This window comes from Acomys minous (genome assembly GCF_964271855.1).
Source record: "Acomys minous genome assembly, chromosome: 14".
Taxonomy (NCBI): Eukaryota; Metazoa; Chordata; class Mammalia; order Rodentia; family Muridae; genus Acomys; species Acomys minous.
Window position 1 is genome coordinate 62,136,365 of NC_140496.1, and position 19,990 is coordinate 62,156,354.

Consider the following 19,990-nt stretch of genomic DNA (forward strand, 5'->3'; position numbering starts at 1 on the left):
TGTCAGTCTAATCAATCAGATCATCCTGACAGAGAAATCTAACTCCATTCTCCATCTTTCAGTTCAGTTAAACTTATCAATGTCTCCGTCTTAACCATTTCTCTTATGTATGAGAGTTTTGCTTGTTTTGTTTTTGTTTTGCAAAGTGGTTTTTTTCTCTGTAGCCCAAGTGGTCCTCAGCTAGGTTTCCAGCTATGTGCTTTGAAACTTGGCTCGGAATTAAGATCCTGAGAAGAAAAATGAATTTTTTTGAGCTTTGCCTAATGCTTGTCACTTGCCAGGCTAAAGTGCCACTGTTTTCATTATTCCTTGCCAGCACACTCTTTGACTTCCTGTAAGGACCTTCCCTTAGGAATAATGCATTTTTAAAATAACTGAGGAGGGGTGCTAATGGGACTAACAAAAATGGTTACCACTCTTTAAGTCAAAGCATCTAGGAGCCAAATATTGTATTTCTATTTGTTTATTTAGTATTCACTTTTAAAAGACTCTCAGGTAGCCCAGGCTGGTGGCTTTAAATTCCCTACATAGTGATGATGGCCTTGAGTTTTGGATCTTCCTGCCTTTATCTGAGTGCCAGGATTGCACCAGTTGGTGTGGTGCTGGGATTGAATGCAGGCCAGGCAGCCATTCTACCAAGGAAGCTACATCCTCGATGAGGAAGGATATTGTTCCTCACTGCGGAGTTTCACTGCTCCAAGAAAAGGAAAAGGCAGGAATCCTTATTTTCAGGAGCCTTGATTTAGGATGACTGTCCTCTGCCACGTTCATGCCTGTAATCCTAATATTTGGAAGGCTGAGGCAGGAGAATTGTAACTTTACCTCAAAAATGATCAAAAAAGTCTATACCCCATCTCCTAAACTGACTGCTCCAAATCTAAATGCATTGTATTCTGACATGTAGAAGTTTTGAGCCGTCCATATGCGCTGAATCTAGGAAGACTTGGAATAGCTAAGGGCCAAGCCTTTCTTTTGTAAGCTAGAAGTGAGCACACCTCTCAGGAGGGGGGTTAGGGATCATGGCTCTGTAGGAAAGGATAAGTAGGCTAGTCAGAGGAGCTTTCTTCTGCATTCTACCAGTTATAGGAAAGAGTCATGGACATTTTAATAAGCCCAGGCTTTTGACAGCTTTTTTCTTAAGACCACATACGTCATTTTGGTCCTTGTAGTTTTATGTACTTCCAGAGGTACGTGCAATCTAGTTAAATTCTGAACTCACAGGTAGACTTTGCTGAGTGTGAATTCAGAATGACCTGTCAGTTTCACATAAAGGCAGTGACTTACTTACATCAGTGTAGGTCTATAGTAGCAAAGGCACACACGCACATAGGTGAGATGGGCACGTCTCTCGTGACCTCTTGTCGTCAGGAGTCGTCGTGTTAGTAGGCTTCTCTCATGTAGCTGACTTGCTGGTTTGATCAGAGAATAAGCAGACGCCCAAGGGCTGCGCAGCAGTGTGCTTTGAAGGATCTGTTTTCACTGTGGACATTTGGACATCAGGATGTGAGCTGAGCTGTAGATGCCTGTTGTCCCAGCAGCTAAAGAAGTTGAGGCAGGAGGATGGCAGAGTACTGGGAGACACTGGGTGACCCTGTCTCAAAAAGCAAAACAAAACACTAAAGACACAAAAGTACCCAGGAGATTTCTCACTAGTGTCTAGATTTCTACTCGATGAAAGTTGGGCAATGGGAGTGGATCTGTGTGTCACTGGGTGGTCAGCGGCCGCTCTGCTGTTTACACAGCGCATGTGCTCTTGGCACTTTGTTCCCCCCACCCCCTGTAGACATTTATATCTGTGGGCCCTGACCTACAGATAGATGTAGCTCTCTTTTGTGCTTATTAGAATATTGTAAATATTAATTGAAAAATAGATAAGTCTGAGTGAATTTGAGTTTTTATGTATGTTTTGATTATTTTAAGCATATCCTGAGCTCTTAGCAGTATTGAATAATAAATCAGTATTTTGATTTAAATTATTCTTAGGCCTTGTTTTTTTTAAATACATTTTTTAAAACTTGTATTTTCCCCTTTCACTTTAGACTTAGGAATGCCTTGGTTGTGAAGAACAGTCTGGAAAGGCAGGAATGATCGAGGATTTCAAAGTGCAAGAGTCAGAAAAAGATGCCTAGAGATGAATTACATAGACTCGTTAGAAATAAAAAACTATAAATGATATGTCTTCATGTGTTAAATTAACAGAGCTTGGTAATAAAGACTGAGTCTCCCCTGTCTGAAATGCTGGGGACCAGAAGTGTTTTTTAGATTTTCTTTAGTTTTTGAGCTGTTTGTATGTGCATAGTGATACATCTAGAGAATGGGACTCTAAGTCTGAACTCAGCGTTTTTGTTTCATACATGCCTTATACACATAGGCGGAAAGTGCTCTCTTTCGTATATTTTGTTTTTTATTTTTAGAAATAGGGGCTTATAAAGTCCAGGCTAGCCTTTAACTCCTGAGGTAGCCAACACTGGTCTTGAGCCCCTGAGCCTCCTGCCTCTCCCTCCCACGCTCTGGTATTAGAGTCTGGACCCCCACACCCCTCTCCCTCCCACGCTCTGGTATTACAGTCTGGACCCCCACACCCCTCTCCCTCCCACGCTCTGGTATTACAGTCTGGACCCCCACACCCCTCTCCCTCCCACGCTCTGGTATTACAGTCTGGACCCCACACCCCTCTCCCTCCCACGCTCTGGTATTAGAGTCTGGACCCCCACACCCCTCTCCCTCCCACGCTCTGGTATTACAGTCTGGACCCCACACCCCTCTCCCTCCCACGCTCTGGTATTACAGTCTGGACCCCCACACCCCTCTCCCTCCCACGCTCTGGTATTACAGTCTGGACCCCACACCCCTCTCCCTCCCACGCTCTGGTATTACAGTCTGGACCCCCACACCCCTCTCCCTCCCACGCTCTGGTATTACAGTCTGGACCCCCACACCCCTCTCCCTCCCACGCTCTGGTATTACAGTCTGGACCCCCACACCCCTCTCCCTCCCACGCTCTGGTATTACAGTCTGGACCCCCACACCCCTCTCCCTCCCACGCTCTGGTATTAGAGTCTGGACCCCCACACCCCTCTCCCTCCCACGCTCTGGTATTAGAGTCTGGACCCCCACACCCCTCTCCCTCCCACGCTCTGGTATTACAGTCTGGACCCCACACCCCTCTCCCTCCCACGCTCTGGTATTACAGTCTGGACCACCACACCCCTCTCCCTCCCACGCTCTGGTATTAGAGTCTGGACCCCCACACCCCTCTCCCTCCCACGCTCTGGTATTACAGTCTGGACCACCACACCCCTCTCCCTCCCACGCTCTGGTATTACAGTCTGGACCACCACACCCCTCTCCCTCCCACGCTCTGGTATTAGAGTCTGGACCCCACACCCCTCTCCCTCCCACGCTCTGGTATTAGAGTCTGGACCCCACACCCCTCTCCCTCCCACGCTCTGGTATTAGAGTCTGGACCCCCACACCCCTCTCCCTCCCACGCTCTGGTATTACAGTCTGGACCCCACACCCCTCTCCCTCCCACGCTCTGGTATTACAGTCTGGACCACCACACCCCTCTCCCTCCCACGCTCTGGTATTACAGTCTGGACCCCCACACCCCTCTCCCTCCCACGCTCTGGTATTACAGTCTGGACCCCCACACCCCTCTCCCTCCCACGCTCTGGTATTACAGTCTGGACCACCACACCCCTCTCCCTCCCACGCTCTGGTATTACAGTCTGGACCACCACACCCCTCTTATTGTGCCTGCATTTTGACTGAAACCTGTTCCATGAAGTCAGGTGTTGATTTTTCCACTTTTGATTTCATGATTTGTACTTTGCAGTTTTGTATTGAGCTGCTCAGTCTGGCTCAAAGGGTAATAAACTGGGGAAACCGGTCACTTTCCTGCACTTGCTCAAAGTGTAAATTAATAATTTTATTGAGTGGAGTTTGAGAGTATATAGCCAAATCTTTTAAAGGCTGTACGTATTTTAAACAAACTTTTCTATGAAGAAAAACAAACTTTTTTTATAAAGAAATTTTGGTCAGCTATACAAAGACAGAAGCTGAAAGATTCTTTTTTGTTTGTGTTTTTGTTGGTGGTGTTTTGAATTGTGGTACTGAGAACTGAGCCTAAACCTCATACAAAACAGGCAAATTGTTTTTTACCACTCAACTTTATTCCCAGCCCTTTTTGCTTGCTTGTTTAAGTCAGGGTCTTGCTCCGTAGCACTGGCTAGCATGGTACTTGCTATATAACCCTAGCTAGCTTCAGATTCATAGTGACCGTCCTGCCTGCTAGAATAAGCCTTTTCACTACCACACCTGGCTGAAAGACAGTTATCACCATGGTTTTCTGTTGGTGATTTTTGTTTTTGAGACAGGGTTTCATGTAGCCCAGGTTGGCCTCACACTCTGCATAGGTAAGGTCACCTTGGACTCTGGATCCTCCGGCTTCCACCTTCCAAGATCTACACAGTCTACAACGCTTGTGTAATAGGAAAGCACTAGAACTAACTTTCCATTGAAAGGGGGTTAGTTAGGTAAACTATGATCATACACTAGAATATTGTATAATCACCTCAAAATGCTGATAGTCAGCATTAAAATTTGGCCTGTAACTACTATGCTAGGCAGCGTATAGAGGAGAACCCAGTCATCACAGGTGCCCAAGGCCCCTGCATCCTATTTTAGTGCTGTGGCAGATTGATGTCCTTTACCTGGTCAGCATCAGGCGGCCCTGGCTTGCATCAATTTGTCAAGTTCAGGAAGCATTAGCTGTCAGCTAGTTGGTGACATGTTTGATATGAAAAATGCATTTCTGTTACACATGTGGAATATATTGTCTCATTTTCTGAGCCAAGACTAATATTTTGTTTCCAAAAGAAAATTCAAACATTTTCCATGTTATTCTTTCTGGACAGTTGGGGGTTTTGTTCCAAAGTCAACATTCATAAGTTCTCCGTTTTCCTTATCAAGTGTAAGCCAGGTAGTTTCCATAATCTACTTTGTGTGTGGTTTGTTTAGCTTTTAAGTGACATCACATAGCGTAATATCTTCAATTTGGTTCAGTGAATGGTAGCAAAACCCATCCCATTATTTCAGACATCCTAACAGGCTAGTGTTGAGTCTGGATAAAGCTGAAGTCTTCCAGAGATGTGCTGTATTCTAAATTAACCCAATTTTTATAGAAAATACACATCTACACATTGTTCCTGTGCTGAATCATTGACTAAACAAAGACTTTTAAAACTTTTGTTAGTTTTAGTGGTTCCATGGACCCTTTTAAGGGTGATGAAACTTTCATGTTTATTATAACCTAGCATCACTCAAACTCAGTTTTGCCATGCACTTAGATACATGAATGTTCATGTGTGATAATGATGATTAATTCAGTTAAGTACTTTATATGTTGTTATGAAAAGAGATCATAGAATATTTTTATGGAAAGAGTCCAGATTTAATATAAAATTCTCATGTAAATGTGAGCTAGTAAGCCAGTTTCATATATTTAGAAATATGATATTTAAAGCTTTGTTTACTCTTTTAGCTCATTCTTCATACGTTTTACATAAGATTATTTATGTTTACCATCTCATCCACTCTTTGAAATATTTTTCCCACAGTTATGCAGAAGGCATGGAGGGAAAGAAATCCTCCAGCTCGAATCAAAGCAGCCTACCAAGCGTTAGAGTTAAACAATGAGTAAGTTGGAAAAATAAATTTGTTTTAAAGGCAACACAGGCAAATAGTTTTGTATTTCCTTTTATCTGCGCATAAGATTCGGAACACTGGCAGTCTCCATTGCTATCTTGCATACTAGAGATAAGATTTGCAGTGTTCACTAACATCTGTATTTTGCTTTTGAAAGTAGAAGTTATCCTATGGTTTTACCTAAAAGTATTTTAGAAGTTCTTTTTAAAATAAAGAATGCTAATGAAAAATGCTAATAGCACTTAGTAGTTAAATGTGTACTTAGTGGTTAAATGTGATATTTATGCCACTGTTTTATTTTATTTTTCATTTAAATCATTCATTTAAAGCACTCATCAGTCCTGGGGACTTATACTCAGCAATGAGCTTTGAGACATAGAAAGAGGATTCATAATTAGTAAAATTGCACTGTCAGTCTTCTGTTCATGTTAACAGAATTTACTTTCATAGCTCTTTGTATTATCTTTATATCTCAAGACAAAAGTATAAAACACTGACTCAGAGTTTAAATGGTGTAGATCAGTGACATTTATCCTAAATAATATAGTGCAATATATCCTAAATAAATGCTAAGTGGTATATCATTCAAAGAATGCCAACAGGCTAACATAAATTTAGATTTTTCCTTGAAGTCTTCTTACCACCAGTAAGAAGATCTTCCTGAGGGAACAAAATAGTAGCAATGCTCCCCACCGAGGAGGGACTAGCTGACAAGAGTGTGGGTGACACTGTGAGATAATCAGAGCTTTACTGAAGTAACCTGGTGATTGCTCAATCAAGCAGAAGTTTCCTAAATATAAGGGAGCACACCCTCCACTCTCTAGCTCAGTGGCATTCTTGAAGACAAAATGAACTTACCAGATACAGGCTTATCATGCCAGGGAACAGAGCTGTGGTTGTTGGTGTTTACTAATGTAATGATTCTTTGAAGCACTGGCTCAAAAAGTTTGCCTTTATTTCAGTTACCTTGAAATTCTTTGAATTGACCATACCAAGGTGAAAATATGTAGAGGAAATATGTTCTTAGTTGTCTCTGTCTGATACAATGGATAAAATAAAACAGAGGGACATGAACATTTGGAAAGGTTGGAGAATGAGACACTGGAGACCTTGAAGGCTTCCACAAATTCCTGGGAGCCTCAAAGACCTAAAGGCACATGCTCAGAAAAATATTTGATTTTCAAGTCTTCTTAAGCCCATATATTATCTTATTTCATAAAAGAAAAAAAAAGGACAAAATCCAAAATCATCTTACGATTAAAAATACTAAAAAAAGTAACTATGTAAGGAATGTCCTGTCTGGATAACATTTAGGTTAGGCACAAGTGGGAAATGACAGCCATGGTAATTGTAAAATGCCTGAGTGAATATTGATAGTGTGCCCTAGTGATGTGTGTGTGTGTGTATGTGTGCTCACGCGCTTGCGCCTGCATTTTTATGGCCTTGAAAAGTGTACACACACACACACACACACACACACACACACACACACACACACACAGTGCCTACTTGTGGAGTCTCAGCTTTTGTTCTTTGTTCATAGAGATTTAAGAAATCTTTTCATTAACTGACCACTATGCTAACCAAGCACAAACCTCGTTAGTCACACAAAACAAAACAAAACAGAAGTTACAAAATTGTCAGGTAAGCTACTAAACAGAATTAAAAATTTCAATTTTCAACAAAAAATTATGAAGCGTGCAAACAGTGTAGGTGTGGTGGTACATACTTTTTTAAAAAAAGATTCATTTGTTTATTTTGTGTGCATCTGTGTTTTGCCTGCGTGTGTGTCTATGTGAGGGTGTCAGGTCCCCTGGAACTGGAGTTATAGACAATTTTGAGCTGCCATGTGGGTGCTGGGAATTGAACCCAGGTCCTCTGGAAGAGCAGCTAGTGCTCCTAACTGCTGAGCCATCTCTCAAGCCCTGGTGGTACATACTTATAATTTTAGTCATCAGGAGGCTTTAACTGAGCTCTGGGTTAGCCTGAACTACAGCTAGACCCTGATCCCAAATAAAACAACAAAACCCAGCATTCAAAGAAACAATGGAACAAAAATGGAAGTGGTATTCGTGGAAATGTCTCAAAAAAAAAAAAGTCTGGACTTTTGACTTAATAAGACTTTAAATCACCTATTTTAAGTTTGTACAGAAAGATAAAAAGGACCACAGGAAAGTCCATGGTGATGTTTCACCATCAGAAAATTACCAATATATTTTTGAAGTTTCAGCAAAGATATCTACGTACATAGGAACTAAGAGGAAATCCTAGGATTGAAGTCAACTGAAATGAGAATGTGCTGCAGGAGGAGTTCTGTGACAGATCTGAGCAGACGGAGTCTGCAGAGCTGTGCTAGCTCACCAAGCTTAGGCAGTCTCAGACATAGGAAACTCTCATAAAAGGACCAAAGAGAAATGAAAGATCTAAGATGAGACCTGTAGGACCCTATGCATAATTGGAGACCCCAAAATATGGGAAAGAAAAAAAAAACAGTGCAGAAATAGTATTTGAAGAAATAATGACCTAAACCAAGATATTAGCACACCAAACCCAGCAGCATTTAAAACCTATTATGCCTGTGGGCCAAGTTGGGTTTGTTAGAATTGGAGGATGTTGACATGAAGGAGAGAGTCTGCGTGATTGTCTCAGGTGATGCAGAAGAAGCCTTTGGCAGTTCAGTACCCTGTCATGACGGAACTTTGGGACACACCACATTAATAGAGCAAAGGGTAAAACCCAAAAGTTGTCTCAGTTCACTAAAACAGTATTTGACAAATCCAACATTGTTTTATGATAAGTACTAAAACATTCTATGAATGTAAGGAATCATGCCCAAATTAATGAAGAGTCTATGAAAAGCCTGTACTGAAGGACACTTAGTGATGAAAGAAAACAAAAACACCCCTTTCTGTTTAAAATCAGTAAGGCAGGGATGTCTGCCCTCACTACTTCTGTTTAACTTATTATTAGAAATCCTAACAAAAACAGTTGAGCAAGAAAAAGAAAAAATTCGTCTGGATTTGAAAGGAGGAAGTAAACTGTCTTTATCCATGGGTAATGTGATCGTATGTTCAGAAAACCTTAAGAAATTCACACGAGCAGAAACCTATCGGTGCTTATAAATTAGGTTTAAAATGTATGAGTAGAAAGTCAGCTTCATTTCTGAACAGTTGTGATAAACACAGTACATTTACATGGCATCAAGCATAGTGACATGCTTAGGGGTAAATTAGCTAAGGAAGCGTGGGAACTGGAGACCAGCTGGGGGATGAAGGTCTGCAGAGCTGAGCTGAAGCCCTAGCACCTCGGAGGGAGCGAGCTGCCTCCTAGGAGCCACCTTCTGACTTCCGTACACACGTGATCCATATGTGTGCCACACATACATTCAAAGTAATTAAAAACCCTTACAAATGCGCAAAACATTGGTCAAATAGTTAAAATAAAAAGACCCAAACAAGTAGAAAGGAATCTTCTGTTCATGTATAATACAAATTAAATATCATTAACTAACATGTCAGTGTTCCCCTAATATACAGATTTAATGTAGCTCCTATTAAAACTACAACTACTGGGGCTGCAGAGATGGTTCAGTGGTGAAGAGTGCTGGCTGCCTTTCTAGAGGACCCAGGTTTGGTTTCCAGCACCCACATGGCAGCTCACAAGCATCTGAAGCCACTTCCTGGGAATCCAGTACCCTCTACTGGTCTCCATAGGCATTGCATGCATGTGGTGCGTACATGGACATACATGCAAACAAAACACTCATACATGTAAAAAAAAAAAACTATAAATAAAACTGCAGTTAGTATTTTTGCAGAAATGGACAAGCTGGTCTTATCATTTGTATGTGGTTGCAAGAGATCCTAAGTAGCCAAAAAGAATCCTAGAACAACAGCATTAGAAGACTCATATTTTCCAGTTTTAAAACTTACTATAAAACTAGATGGCTAAACCAGAAGGTGAGACACCTAGACTGCTAGATTCCAATAGGGAATCTGGAAACAAGCTCATATGTCTGTGGCTTTCAGTTGCTTTTTGATGGAGGTGCCAAGGCTATTCGATGGAAGAAAAGAAGATGTTTTTAACAAATGATACTGAAAAAATTAGATAGTCACATGTACAAGCTGGAAATTGGACTCCTACCTCACTTATACATATCACTTAATTAAAAATTAAGTAAGTAATCTATAAACTCTTGTGAGAGAACATGGAGTAGGTTAGGAATTTATGCCAGTGGTAAAGCTCTCGCCTAGTATGCTTGAGGTGCTGCAACTTTGTCCTGAAATGCGGAGTGGGGGTGGGGAGAAAAGGGGGGAAGTGGAGAGGAAAGGGGAGGGGAGGACAGGGGAGGGGAGGGGAGGGGAGGGGAGGGGAGGGGAGGGGAGGAAGGGCAGTCTTACGCATCTAGATTTCCCAGTGGTTTAACAGATAGACAACAAAGGCACAAGCAATATAGGTAAGTCACGTCTCATTAAAACGAAAGCCTCTGTGCACCAAAGGACACTATTAAAGAGGTGATTTGTGGCTATCAGTGGGGAGGCAGGAGAAGCAGTGGGACTGCTGAAGAGTTATGGTGCTTTTGGGGGTGATGAACGTGCTTTATGTACCAGTTGTAGTTGTACAACCTTGAGAATATATTAAACGTTTCTGAGTTCTGCTGATGAAAGTGTATTACGCTGGGCCTGCAAGATGGCTCTGTTGGTAAAGGTACCTGCAGCCAAGCTGATGATCTGACTTTAATCCCCAGGACCCAGGTGGTGAAAGGAGGGAACCGAATCCCACAAGTTGTCCTCTGATCTTCACATGTGTGCTGTGGTGTACACTTAATAAACAAGTAAAAAATAAATACAGGAAATAAAAATTAGTAAGATTTTATACTGGTGTGTAAATTTAACCCCAGTTTAAGACAAAAGAAAGTCATTAGGTATACATAGGACTAATTTCTTGTACTAACATATCTAAATGTAAAAATATAAGGTAAAGTTGCTGAGGAGCACAGACTATAAGCTATACCATGGTTTGTTGTGGGTTTGGTGGTACTGGAGTAGAGCCCAGGTCCCTGCACATGCTCAACAATTGCTCTATCTGTGAGCTACATTTCTAGTTCTCCTTCCCCCCCACCCTCCACTTTTTGAATCTTATTGATTTGCCCCGGCAGTCTTTAAACTTGTGACTCTCCTGCTTCAGCCTTCTGAGATGCTTGGGTTACAGGCCTGTGCCATCAGACCTGGCTTGTAATTTAAAGTTATGTTACGAGCCGGGGATGGATCTTAATGGTAGACATTGCCTACCATGTGAGTCCTGAGTTTTATCCCCAGCACCACAAAAATAAGTAATAAAATAATGTTTATACTTACATTCTATTTCATGAATTTTTATCTATCAAGGTCTTTATAAAAGTGGTGTTTTGTTTTGTTTTGCAGTGCTGGGATCGAACCCAGGGCCTCAAGCATGCTAGGCAAGTGCTCTACCACTATGCTATATCCCCAGCTCTGCAAAAATATTTCTATTCTGGTTATTTAAAAGCATTTGAAACAAAACAGTAGATACAAATATTTGATGATGGGCACTGTGACAGACATCTGTAATCACCAGCACTTGGAAAGCAGAGTCAGGAGAACGAGAGTTCAAGGCCAGCCTGGGCTGCAGAGCATAATTGTTGCAAACAATAACAAAAAGTTGAAAATGTTTTTGGAATGGCGAGTAGGATACTTAGTGTTTAAGCCAGCAGCATATCTAATGTTTTATAAAAATCTATTGTAATACATTGGAGAAGAGTGTTGATTAGTAAAATAATTATATATATATATTTGCAGTTCTGTTTAAAAAATGCTTCAGTGGTGTGATATGCGTTTTCATATCTGAAAGGCCTTTCTTGACCCTAACTGAGGATAGCTACCTTTTTCTGTATTCTTCAGTAATAGATGGGGTCTGGTCATATAGCCCAGAGTTCATGGTACCCTATATAGTCAAAGTGTCCACAAACTCACATTCCCCTGCTCAGGGCTCTAAGTGTTGGGATTACAGGTGAGGATGCTCACTAGCACTGTATCTCATGCCTGCCCTTGTGTATTTTTTTTTAATTGAGCCAACAATCTTGGTTTAATTGGAACATGTGAGACATATGTGTAACTTTACATTTTTTTTCTGGTAGCCATACGTTTAAAAAGTTAAGAAGTTAGTGTGAGTGTTTCAATTATCTGTATTAAAATATAAAATGTTTTCACATATGAGCAATATTTTACAAGCCTGTCAATGAAGTGCTTTACATTTTCTCAATCTTTAAAAGTTGATATGTGCTAGCATGCCATGCCAGTTCATGTTAACCACATTCCAAGTGTTCAGTAACTACTTGTGGCTCCTGACTTGAATGCTGGATCTACAGGCTTGGACAAGCAGAACCAATACATTGTCTTCAGACTAAATGTCCTTGTTATTTATCTAAATGGAAGGGAAACTTCGTTTTCTTTCTTGCCCAAAGCCAAGAATTAGTTTATTTTATTGGCCAGCTGTTGACTTTAAAGATACAAGCAAAAGTCTCTATGTTCCAGCAGAGTGAAGAGAAGGAAAGTTGGGGTGAACATGGGTGTGTGTGTGTGTGTGTGAGAGGGGGCACTATAATGCAGCCCGTGGTGGGTTAGCCCCGAGGGGCAGGCTGCTTTGTAGGAAGGGCTGGTGTAGGACTGTTTCTGATCAGATACAGAGGTCCCTCCTTAGCCAGGGGAGTCTTCCCACTCCGCACTCCATAGTCACCCGCATGATCTGGACATTGCAGAGCAGGCAGTGCCTGGGAGCAGGCATGCCGAGTGGGTGGTGTGCTCCTTACAACTGCTTTTTAAAACAACTTTTTATGTATTTCCTCCCCTTCCACAAACAGAACACAAAGGGGCAGAGAACAGAGGAAAAAAAACAACCCCCTTGTCCCCCCCCCCAAAAAAAAAAAAACCAGAGAGAGTGGAAGAAACATTGTGGAGTTGGACATAATGGATATGCTAGGGTACCCCTAATGAGCTAAAATACTGAATATTGCTTTATTTTCCTCCTCAGCGGTGGGGAGTGTAGCGGGGTGATGGGAGCATGACATAGCAAGGGCCTGTCCAAGGGAAACGCGGGCGCCACCACTTACTTACCATCGCCTCGCTTGCTTGCTTTACAGCTGTGCCACTGCCTACGTTCTACTGGCCGAAGAAGAAGCAACAACCATTGTAGATGCTGAAAGGTTATTTAAACAGGCCCTCAGGGCGGGAGAGATCATTTATCGACGGTCGCAGCAGTGCCAGCACCAGAGTCCTCAGCATGAAGCTCAACTGAGTAAGCACATTTGGATTGACTGTTACTCTTTTTTTGTTTTTCAATTGGTTTCTTGAGGTGCTAGCCTCATATTTGTCATGTAGATGAGGTTGGCTCAGAACTGATCTTCCCTCCTAGGCCTGTGCCACAAGGCCCAGATTCTGTCCTTAACTCCTGAACTTGTGTCTTTTGTGTTTAAAATGCAAAATAGTAATAATAATAATAGTAGTGGTGGTGGTAATAATAATAATAATAATAATAATAATAATAATAATAATAATAATAATAATAATAAATGTGAAAGTTTGCTAGTCTTCATTAGACAGCTGATAGACTCTCCTTCTGGTCTGTAATACTAAGAAGCCAACAATACAGAAGTATGTAACATCCAGACAGTGTTTGTAGAAGGGAACAGATCTGCATTGGTTAACTAGAAAAAAACAATCTGCCGTTTTGAGACTGTTTTCTTTCCTACAAGAACTGGCTGGTTACTAGACCAACAGCACTTATTAAAATCCCAGAGAACCCTCTAATGATGACAGCTATTACTGAGATTCTCCCTAGACAATAAACATTGTCTTTTCCCTGACCCTTACTCAGGGCAATGGGAGGGGTCCTTTTTTGCATTTCTGGGAATCCAATCCAGGGCTTCCCTCCCACATGGTTGACCTGCGTGCCCTGTCCAAGCATCGGCTCACTTGCTCTTCCGTCTGTGGATCTGTATGTCGTGCCAAGTATCTTCCTTCCCTCCTCTGCTCTCCTTCCGTCCTCTTCCTTTCTTTACTCCTTCCTCCTCCTGTGTTGTTTGTTTGTTGTTTGTTTTGTTTTGTTTTAAGGCAGGGTCTTGCAATTATAGCCCAGGTTGTTTCTGAAATTGGGATCTTTTGGAGGATTGCTCCTTTCACACCATCTGCTTCTTAGCTGATACTGCAGTTTGTGTGTGACATTGGTTCTTTCTTTGATATATTTTTCTCCAGCATGCTTGAGATCAGACGAGGCACAGGGACTGTTTTCTTTTGAAGATGCTCTTCTGGTTAGGCTTGTGACACTTACCAAAGCTGTTAGAATCGGCAGGGTTGCTGTTTCTGGCTGAGATGTGCGGCCAGCAGGTTTTAGTTTCATGATTTTGGCAGATACTAGGCAATAAATTGAAATATGTTTACATAAGGCATTATCTCTTAACAGCTAAGTTCTACATCTTTTGTTTATGGAAATTAAAATTTGGCTAATGCTTTCTCTCAGTTAAATAGTTGTGTTTACAATATATTTCATTAAGGCATGTTATTATACAAAACTATGGGAGTAAATTTTGCAGACTGGAACTAATGAAACTACATGTATGAAAACTTCTTACTATTTGTCCTTGCATAATATCAAATGTGGTTATGTTGTAGAGTTTTTTAACTTTAAAAATTATACTTACTTACTTATTTGTATTTGAATGTGTGCATATGTACATGCACACATAGAAGTCGGAAAGCAACTTGTGTGTCAGTTTTCTCCTTCTACCACATGAGTTCCAGGCATGAAACTCAGGTCTCCAAGCTTGGTAGCAAGGGTCTCTTGCCTGCTGAGCCACCTCACTAGCCCATGTTGAAGATTTTCTCTTTGCCCTTTCTAGATATCGTTTTTTTAAATTAATTACTAACTTAATAAAAGTTCATATTATTCATGGAAATTTTGTTTAGGACATTTAGAGTCTTTGAGCCAAAATAATATTACTAATATTATAGATTGTTTATGTAGAACCTGGGATAGACAAATATATCTTCCTATTAATATCTACTTGTTTTCTGCGAGTATTAAACTCATCAACCAAATGAATTATATATACTGTACTCAAATTGCTTACTACTAGAGGAAAAAGTAATTAAATATATATTTTAAGCTTTTAATATAGAAAGCACATATAAAAATAGAGGACATTTATTATTTATTGCCTAAATTTAACATTCATTAATAATTACACATTCTGATGTAATTTAATTTTTAATAGGTTTTCCAGGAGAAGCAAATAAAATTAGTGGATAATATTTTAATGACATGTCAGGCCATAATACAAAAGTGATAGTTGTGTCATTTTCTTGTTTTTTTAATAGGGCGAGATACCAATGTACTTGTATACATTAAAAGAAGATTAGCAATGTGTGCAAGAAAACTGGGAAGGATAAGAGAAGCAGTGAAAATAATGAGAGATGTAAGTAAATTTGATAACTGAACCATTATTTCTATTTTTCCCCAAACTAAATAACAAATTAAGTTATCAGCTATTTTAATGTAGATTACTGTTTTTATTTTATTTTTAAAAATTTACTTCTTTATCTTATTCCATGTGCATTGGTGTTTTCCCTGTATGTGTTTTTGTGAGGGTGTCAGGTCCCCTGGAACTGGAGTTACAGACAGCTGTGAGCTGCCATGTGGGTGCTGGGAACTGAACCCAGGTCCTCTGGAAGAGCAGCCAGTGTTCTTAACCATTGAGCCATCTTTCTAGCCCCAGAATCACTGTTTTTCAATTGCCCATCTTTCTAACAGGATAGTATATATGTATGGATGTATGGATGTATTTTTTTTTTTTTTTGAGGGCATGGTCTCACCTTATAGCCCTAGCTGTCTTAGAACTCACTATATAGACCAAGCTGGTCTCAAACACAGAGAGCCACCTGTCGCTGCCCCCCTCGTGCTGGGATTAAAGGTGTGCTCTACCACCACCCAACAGAGATTTTTACTGTGCATACATTTCTTTCTTAAAAAAAAAAAATTTATTTATATTAAGTATACAGTGGTTTGCCTGCATATACACCTGCAGGCCAGAAGAGGGCACCAGATCACATTACAGATGATTGTGAGCCACCATGTGGTTGCTGGGAATTGAACTCAGGACCTTTGGAAGAGGAGGCAGCACTCTTAACCACTGAGCTGTCTCTCCAGCCCCTGCGCATACATTTCTCAAGGCTTAGATCTTTGTAAATTTGTAAAAAAGCAAAATAATTTATACTTTAACAAAGCTGGTTTAACTCTTTTAAGTTGGCTTGTTGTGATTTATTTTGATTTTTGTCTTTTTTTCCTTCCTTTTAATATACAGTTGATGAAAGAATTTCCTCCTCTTACCATGTTGAACATCCATGAAAATCTCTTAGAATCACTTCTAGAATTGCAGGCCTATGCAGATGTTCAGGCAGTCCTGGCAAAATATGATGGTGAGTTTGTGTGTGTGTGTGTTAGTAGATAACATGTCTATAATTTTTTTCAATTGTGTAATCATCAGGCCAGTCCTTTTCTAGTGTTTCTATATTGTCTCTTTCCAGTCTTAGCAGTCAGTTTTCAAGATAAAGCTACAGCTGCTATGAATCATCTTCTTTATCTGACCTTTCAGCATCAGAAGGTTACAAGAAGGAGGGTTTCCTGTGTGAGGATGTATTCTTTATTGACTGAGTATGTAATTTGCAAGAGGCACTTAGAACACAGCGGTAAACGTGAAAACATGGATTTATCCGTCATGGCGTTTGCAGCTTGTGGAACACAGAGAGAGCTGGACAGTACACGGCAGGTGGCATACAGTGAGAGCTAACGGAGCAGTAAAGGCATTGTACTCATAGTAGATGCCTCATGGATTTTGGCATATAAGGAATACCACAGAAATTGCATAATAATGTTTATAAAATAATACAGAATAACAGTTTTACAATGATTTTTAGTTATAAAAGGTAATTTATATAATTTCATTGCATCCATATAATAAATATATGAAGTGATAGGACAAGTATTTTCACTCTTTTCCGGAAACCTGAGGTTAAGAAGGTTAAATATTGGTTAATGTTTCTCAGTGAATGAGCGTTTCTCTGTTTGTTAGTCATTTTGTAGAATAGCTCCATGTATATAAGCTACTTGTATTGTTATAATAGTAACAGTTGACTACAGTGGAGTTGGGACAATGTTAAACATACACTTTCTCCTCATTCAAAGTAAGACATCAACTTACTTTACTTTTTTACTTAATCTGCCTGCCTCTATCTCTGCCTCTCAAGACTGGGGATTAAAGATGTATGCCACCATGCCCAGCTAAGATATTTTTTTAATGTTGTATACACTTCTTTTTTTAAATTAATTTATTTATTGTATATGAGTACTTTATCTGCAGAAGAGGGCATCACATCGCATTATAGATGGTTATAGCCACCATGTGGTTGCTGGGAATTGAACTCAGGACCTCTGGAAGAGCAGGCGGCACTCTTAGCCACTGAGCCATCTCTCCAGCCCGTTGCATACATTTCTTAATGCTTAGATCTTTGTAAGTTTATTTTTAAAATAATTTTTACTTTAATAAACCTGGCTCAGCTCTTCTGGGTTTTTGTCATGACTTCCTTTGATTTTAGTCTCTGTCTTTTAATACACAGTGGGTGAAGTCCATGCTGCAGACTTCCTAGTCTCATATTGTTTCTGTTCATGTCTTTCATTACAGCAGAACATGGAAAGTCACTCATATTTGTACTGTCAGAGGTTCCTACCCACTAGTTTAGGAATCCCCATGACTTAGAAAGGCTGCAGTGTGAGAGACAGGGTTTCTCTGTGTAGCCTTGGCTGTCCTGGACTCGCTTTGTAGACCAGGCTGGCCTTGAACTCACAGAGATCTGCCTGCCTCTGCCTCCCAAGTGCTGGGATTAAAGGCGTATACTTCCACCTCTAGCTGATATTTATTCTTTTAAACATCTGGAATTCTTAAGCCTAGTCTAGGCTCATAGGGAAATTTGTGACAACTCCTTCCACATGAAACTTACAGGAAGAGTAGCCTGTTGTGCTATTTGTGCCACACAGGGTTAGGGACTGAACATAAAAAGTCAGAAGGCTACCTGATTTGTTTAGAATAAAGTAAAACCCACTACAACGAATAGAGCCTTCCTCATTTGGTATGCTTCTGTGGTGTTAGTAGTCACGTGTCTCACTGGACATCATTATACAGACTGGAAGTTGTCAGAAACTGGCTCACTTCCTGGGATCCCATTCCCTGTGGGAGCCGAGAACACCATGAGAGTGCTTCATTCTCTTCTAAGACCACTATTTTAGGCATCCTTCTGAAATAGGATTTATTGTGTTCATGATATCAGAGTAATTTTCTACTCTATGAAATGTGGACACATAAGAAAATGTAGAAAAGACAAAAACTTAGGGGAAAAGTTAAAATCAATCTAGGTATAGTAGCAGTTAAATATTTTACTGTTTTCTAATGTTAGTTTTTACATACTTTTAACTCTACTGTGGATTTCTTCTGACTTAGCCTTATTGTAAACAGATTATGATAGACATTTGTTGACTATCTGTTGACCTCATACAGAGGACTTTCATCAGTATAATTTAATCTCCACTGGGAGGTGCAATTTTCTCTTTTGAAAAGAAATCAAGGGGACTGGAGAGATGGCTCAGAGGTTAAGAGCACTGTGCTCTTCCAGAGACCCTGAGTTCAATTCCCAGCAACCACATGGTGACTCACAACCATCTATAATGGGATCTGATGCCCTCTTCTGGGTGTGTGTGAAGACAGATTACCCATATACATTAAACTAACTAACTAACTAACTAACTAACTAAATATATGTTTTTTTTTTTTAAAGAAAAAGAAAAGAGATCGATAAGGTTGCTACTAGCCTAGGGATATGCCACTAGTAAATAGTAGAATCTAGAATCAAACTCAGGCCTCCCAACAATGTGTCCAGGGCCTATACCCCTGTATTAAAGCTGATGAATTTGTATTTTTGTGAGTTATAATTTTTAATCCTTACCTAAATTGACGATTATTGTTATAGATATAAGCCTTCCAAAGTCAGCAGCCATCTGCTACACAGCAGCATTGTTGAAAACAAGGACCGTCTCAGATAAGTAAGTGCTTATGAAGCCAAATTATTTCCAAATAATTTGTGAAGACTGCTGGACATTTAATAAGTTTTTTCCCTCTGCTAACTTTTAAAAAATGTTCTTTCTTTTTTCCGTTTCTTCTGAATAACCCTTGATCTTCTGCGACTGTGAGCCTTCCCATTGCACGTGTGTGATGACAGAGAGTTTTAGATTTAAGTAAACTGGGATTCAAATTCAAACTCTTACCATGCACTAGATGTATCTGGGCAAATTGTTACTTTGAAAATAATATGGGGGGAGGGCTGTAGAGATGGCTCAGGCGTTAAGAGCCCTGGCTGCCCTTCCACAGGTCCTGGGTCCTGTAGAGATGGCTCAGGCGGTAAGAGCCCTGGCTGCCCTTCCAGAGGTCCTGGCTTCAGTTGCCAGCGCCCACATGGCGGCTCACAGCTCTCTGTAACTCCAGTTCTAGGGGATTCAACACACAGACCCACATGCAGGCAAAACACCAAAGCACATGAACATAAAATTATAAAAAAAGGAGAATACTATTTTAGGGTGGTTGTGTGGGGAGCATATGTGTCAAATAACTATAGCAATTTCAAGAAAGAGTACACAGAGGACTGAATGCCAAGCATTTCCTGTAATTCCAGCATTTGAGAGAAGGAGGAGTTTAAGGCTAGCCTTGGCTACACAGTAAGCTAAAGGCCATCATGGGCACATACGTCTCAGAAAACAAACAGACAAACGAAGCACACAGTTACTGTGGTAGCAGTGACGCTGGTGACAGTAAGGTGCATGGTAGACAAACTGGTTTCATCTTGCCATTGGAGTTGTTCTGTCTTCCTTACATTTTTGCCTGTCCGTAGTTAATTCTCTTTATTTGGCAGTTGAGATATTCAGAATCTGTCCTCATCCAAGTAATGAGACACTATCTCACAACCAAATAATAAGAGTGCCAGAAACCAGCCAAGTGGTGCTCATTTTCTTTCACCTTAGATTTACATCCTGATGTAAATTAGAATAAAATCTTCACAGTTTATTTGTCACCTAAAATTTTGTAAACTCTGTATTGTGTTCACTGAGGTTCTCTGATCCCTCAGTGGCATTTTACTGTAGCCACCCTTCCCACGGTGGGGCCAATGGA

The 19,990-nt window shown here is 40.4% G+C and overlaps 1 protein-coding gene across 2 annotated transcripts in view; it reads left to right on the top strand.

Moving 5' to 3' along the window:
• The window catches only part of ST7L (suppression of tumorigenicity 7 like), a 64,751-nt gene that overhangs the window by 10,912 nt on the left and 33,849 nt on the right, over positions 1 to 19,990 (top strand). For both annotated transcript variants that reach the window (XM_084755379.1, XM_084755380.1), the window contains exons 6-10: positions 5,622 to 5,700; positions 12,866 to 13,020; positions 15,099 to 15,196; positions 16,082 to 16,196; positions 18,798 to 18,870. In XM_084755379.1, coding sequence (XP_084611505.1) covers positions 5,622 to 5,700; positions 12,866 to 13,020; positions 15,099 to 15,196; positions 16,082 to 16,196; positions 18,798 to 18,870 — 520 coding nt within the window. The remainder of the gene's footprint in view (positions 1 to 5,621; positions 5,701 to 12,865; positions 13,021 to 15,098; positions 15,197 to 16,081; positions 16,197 to 18,797; positions 18,871 to 19,990) is intronic.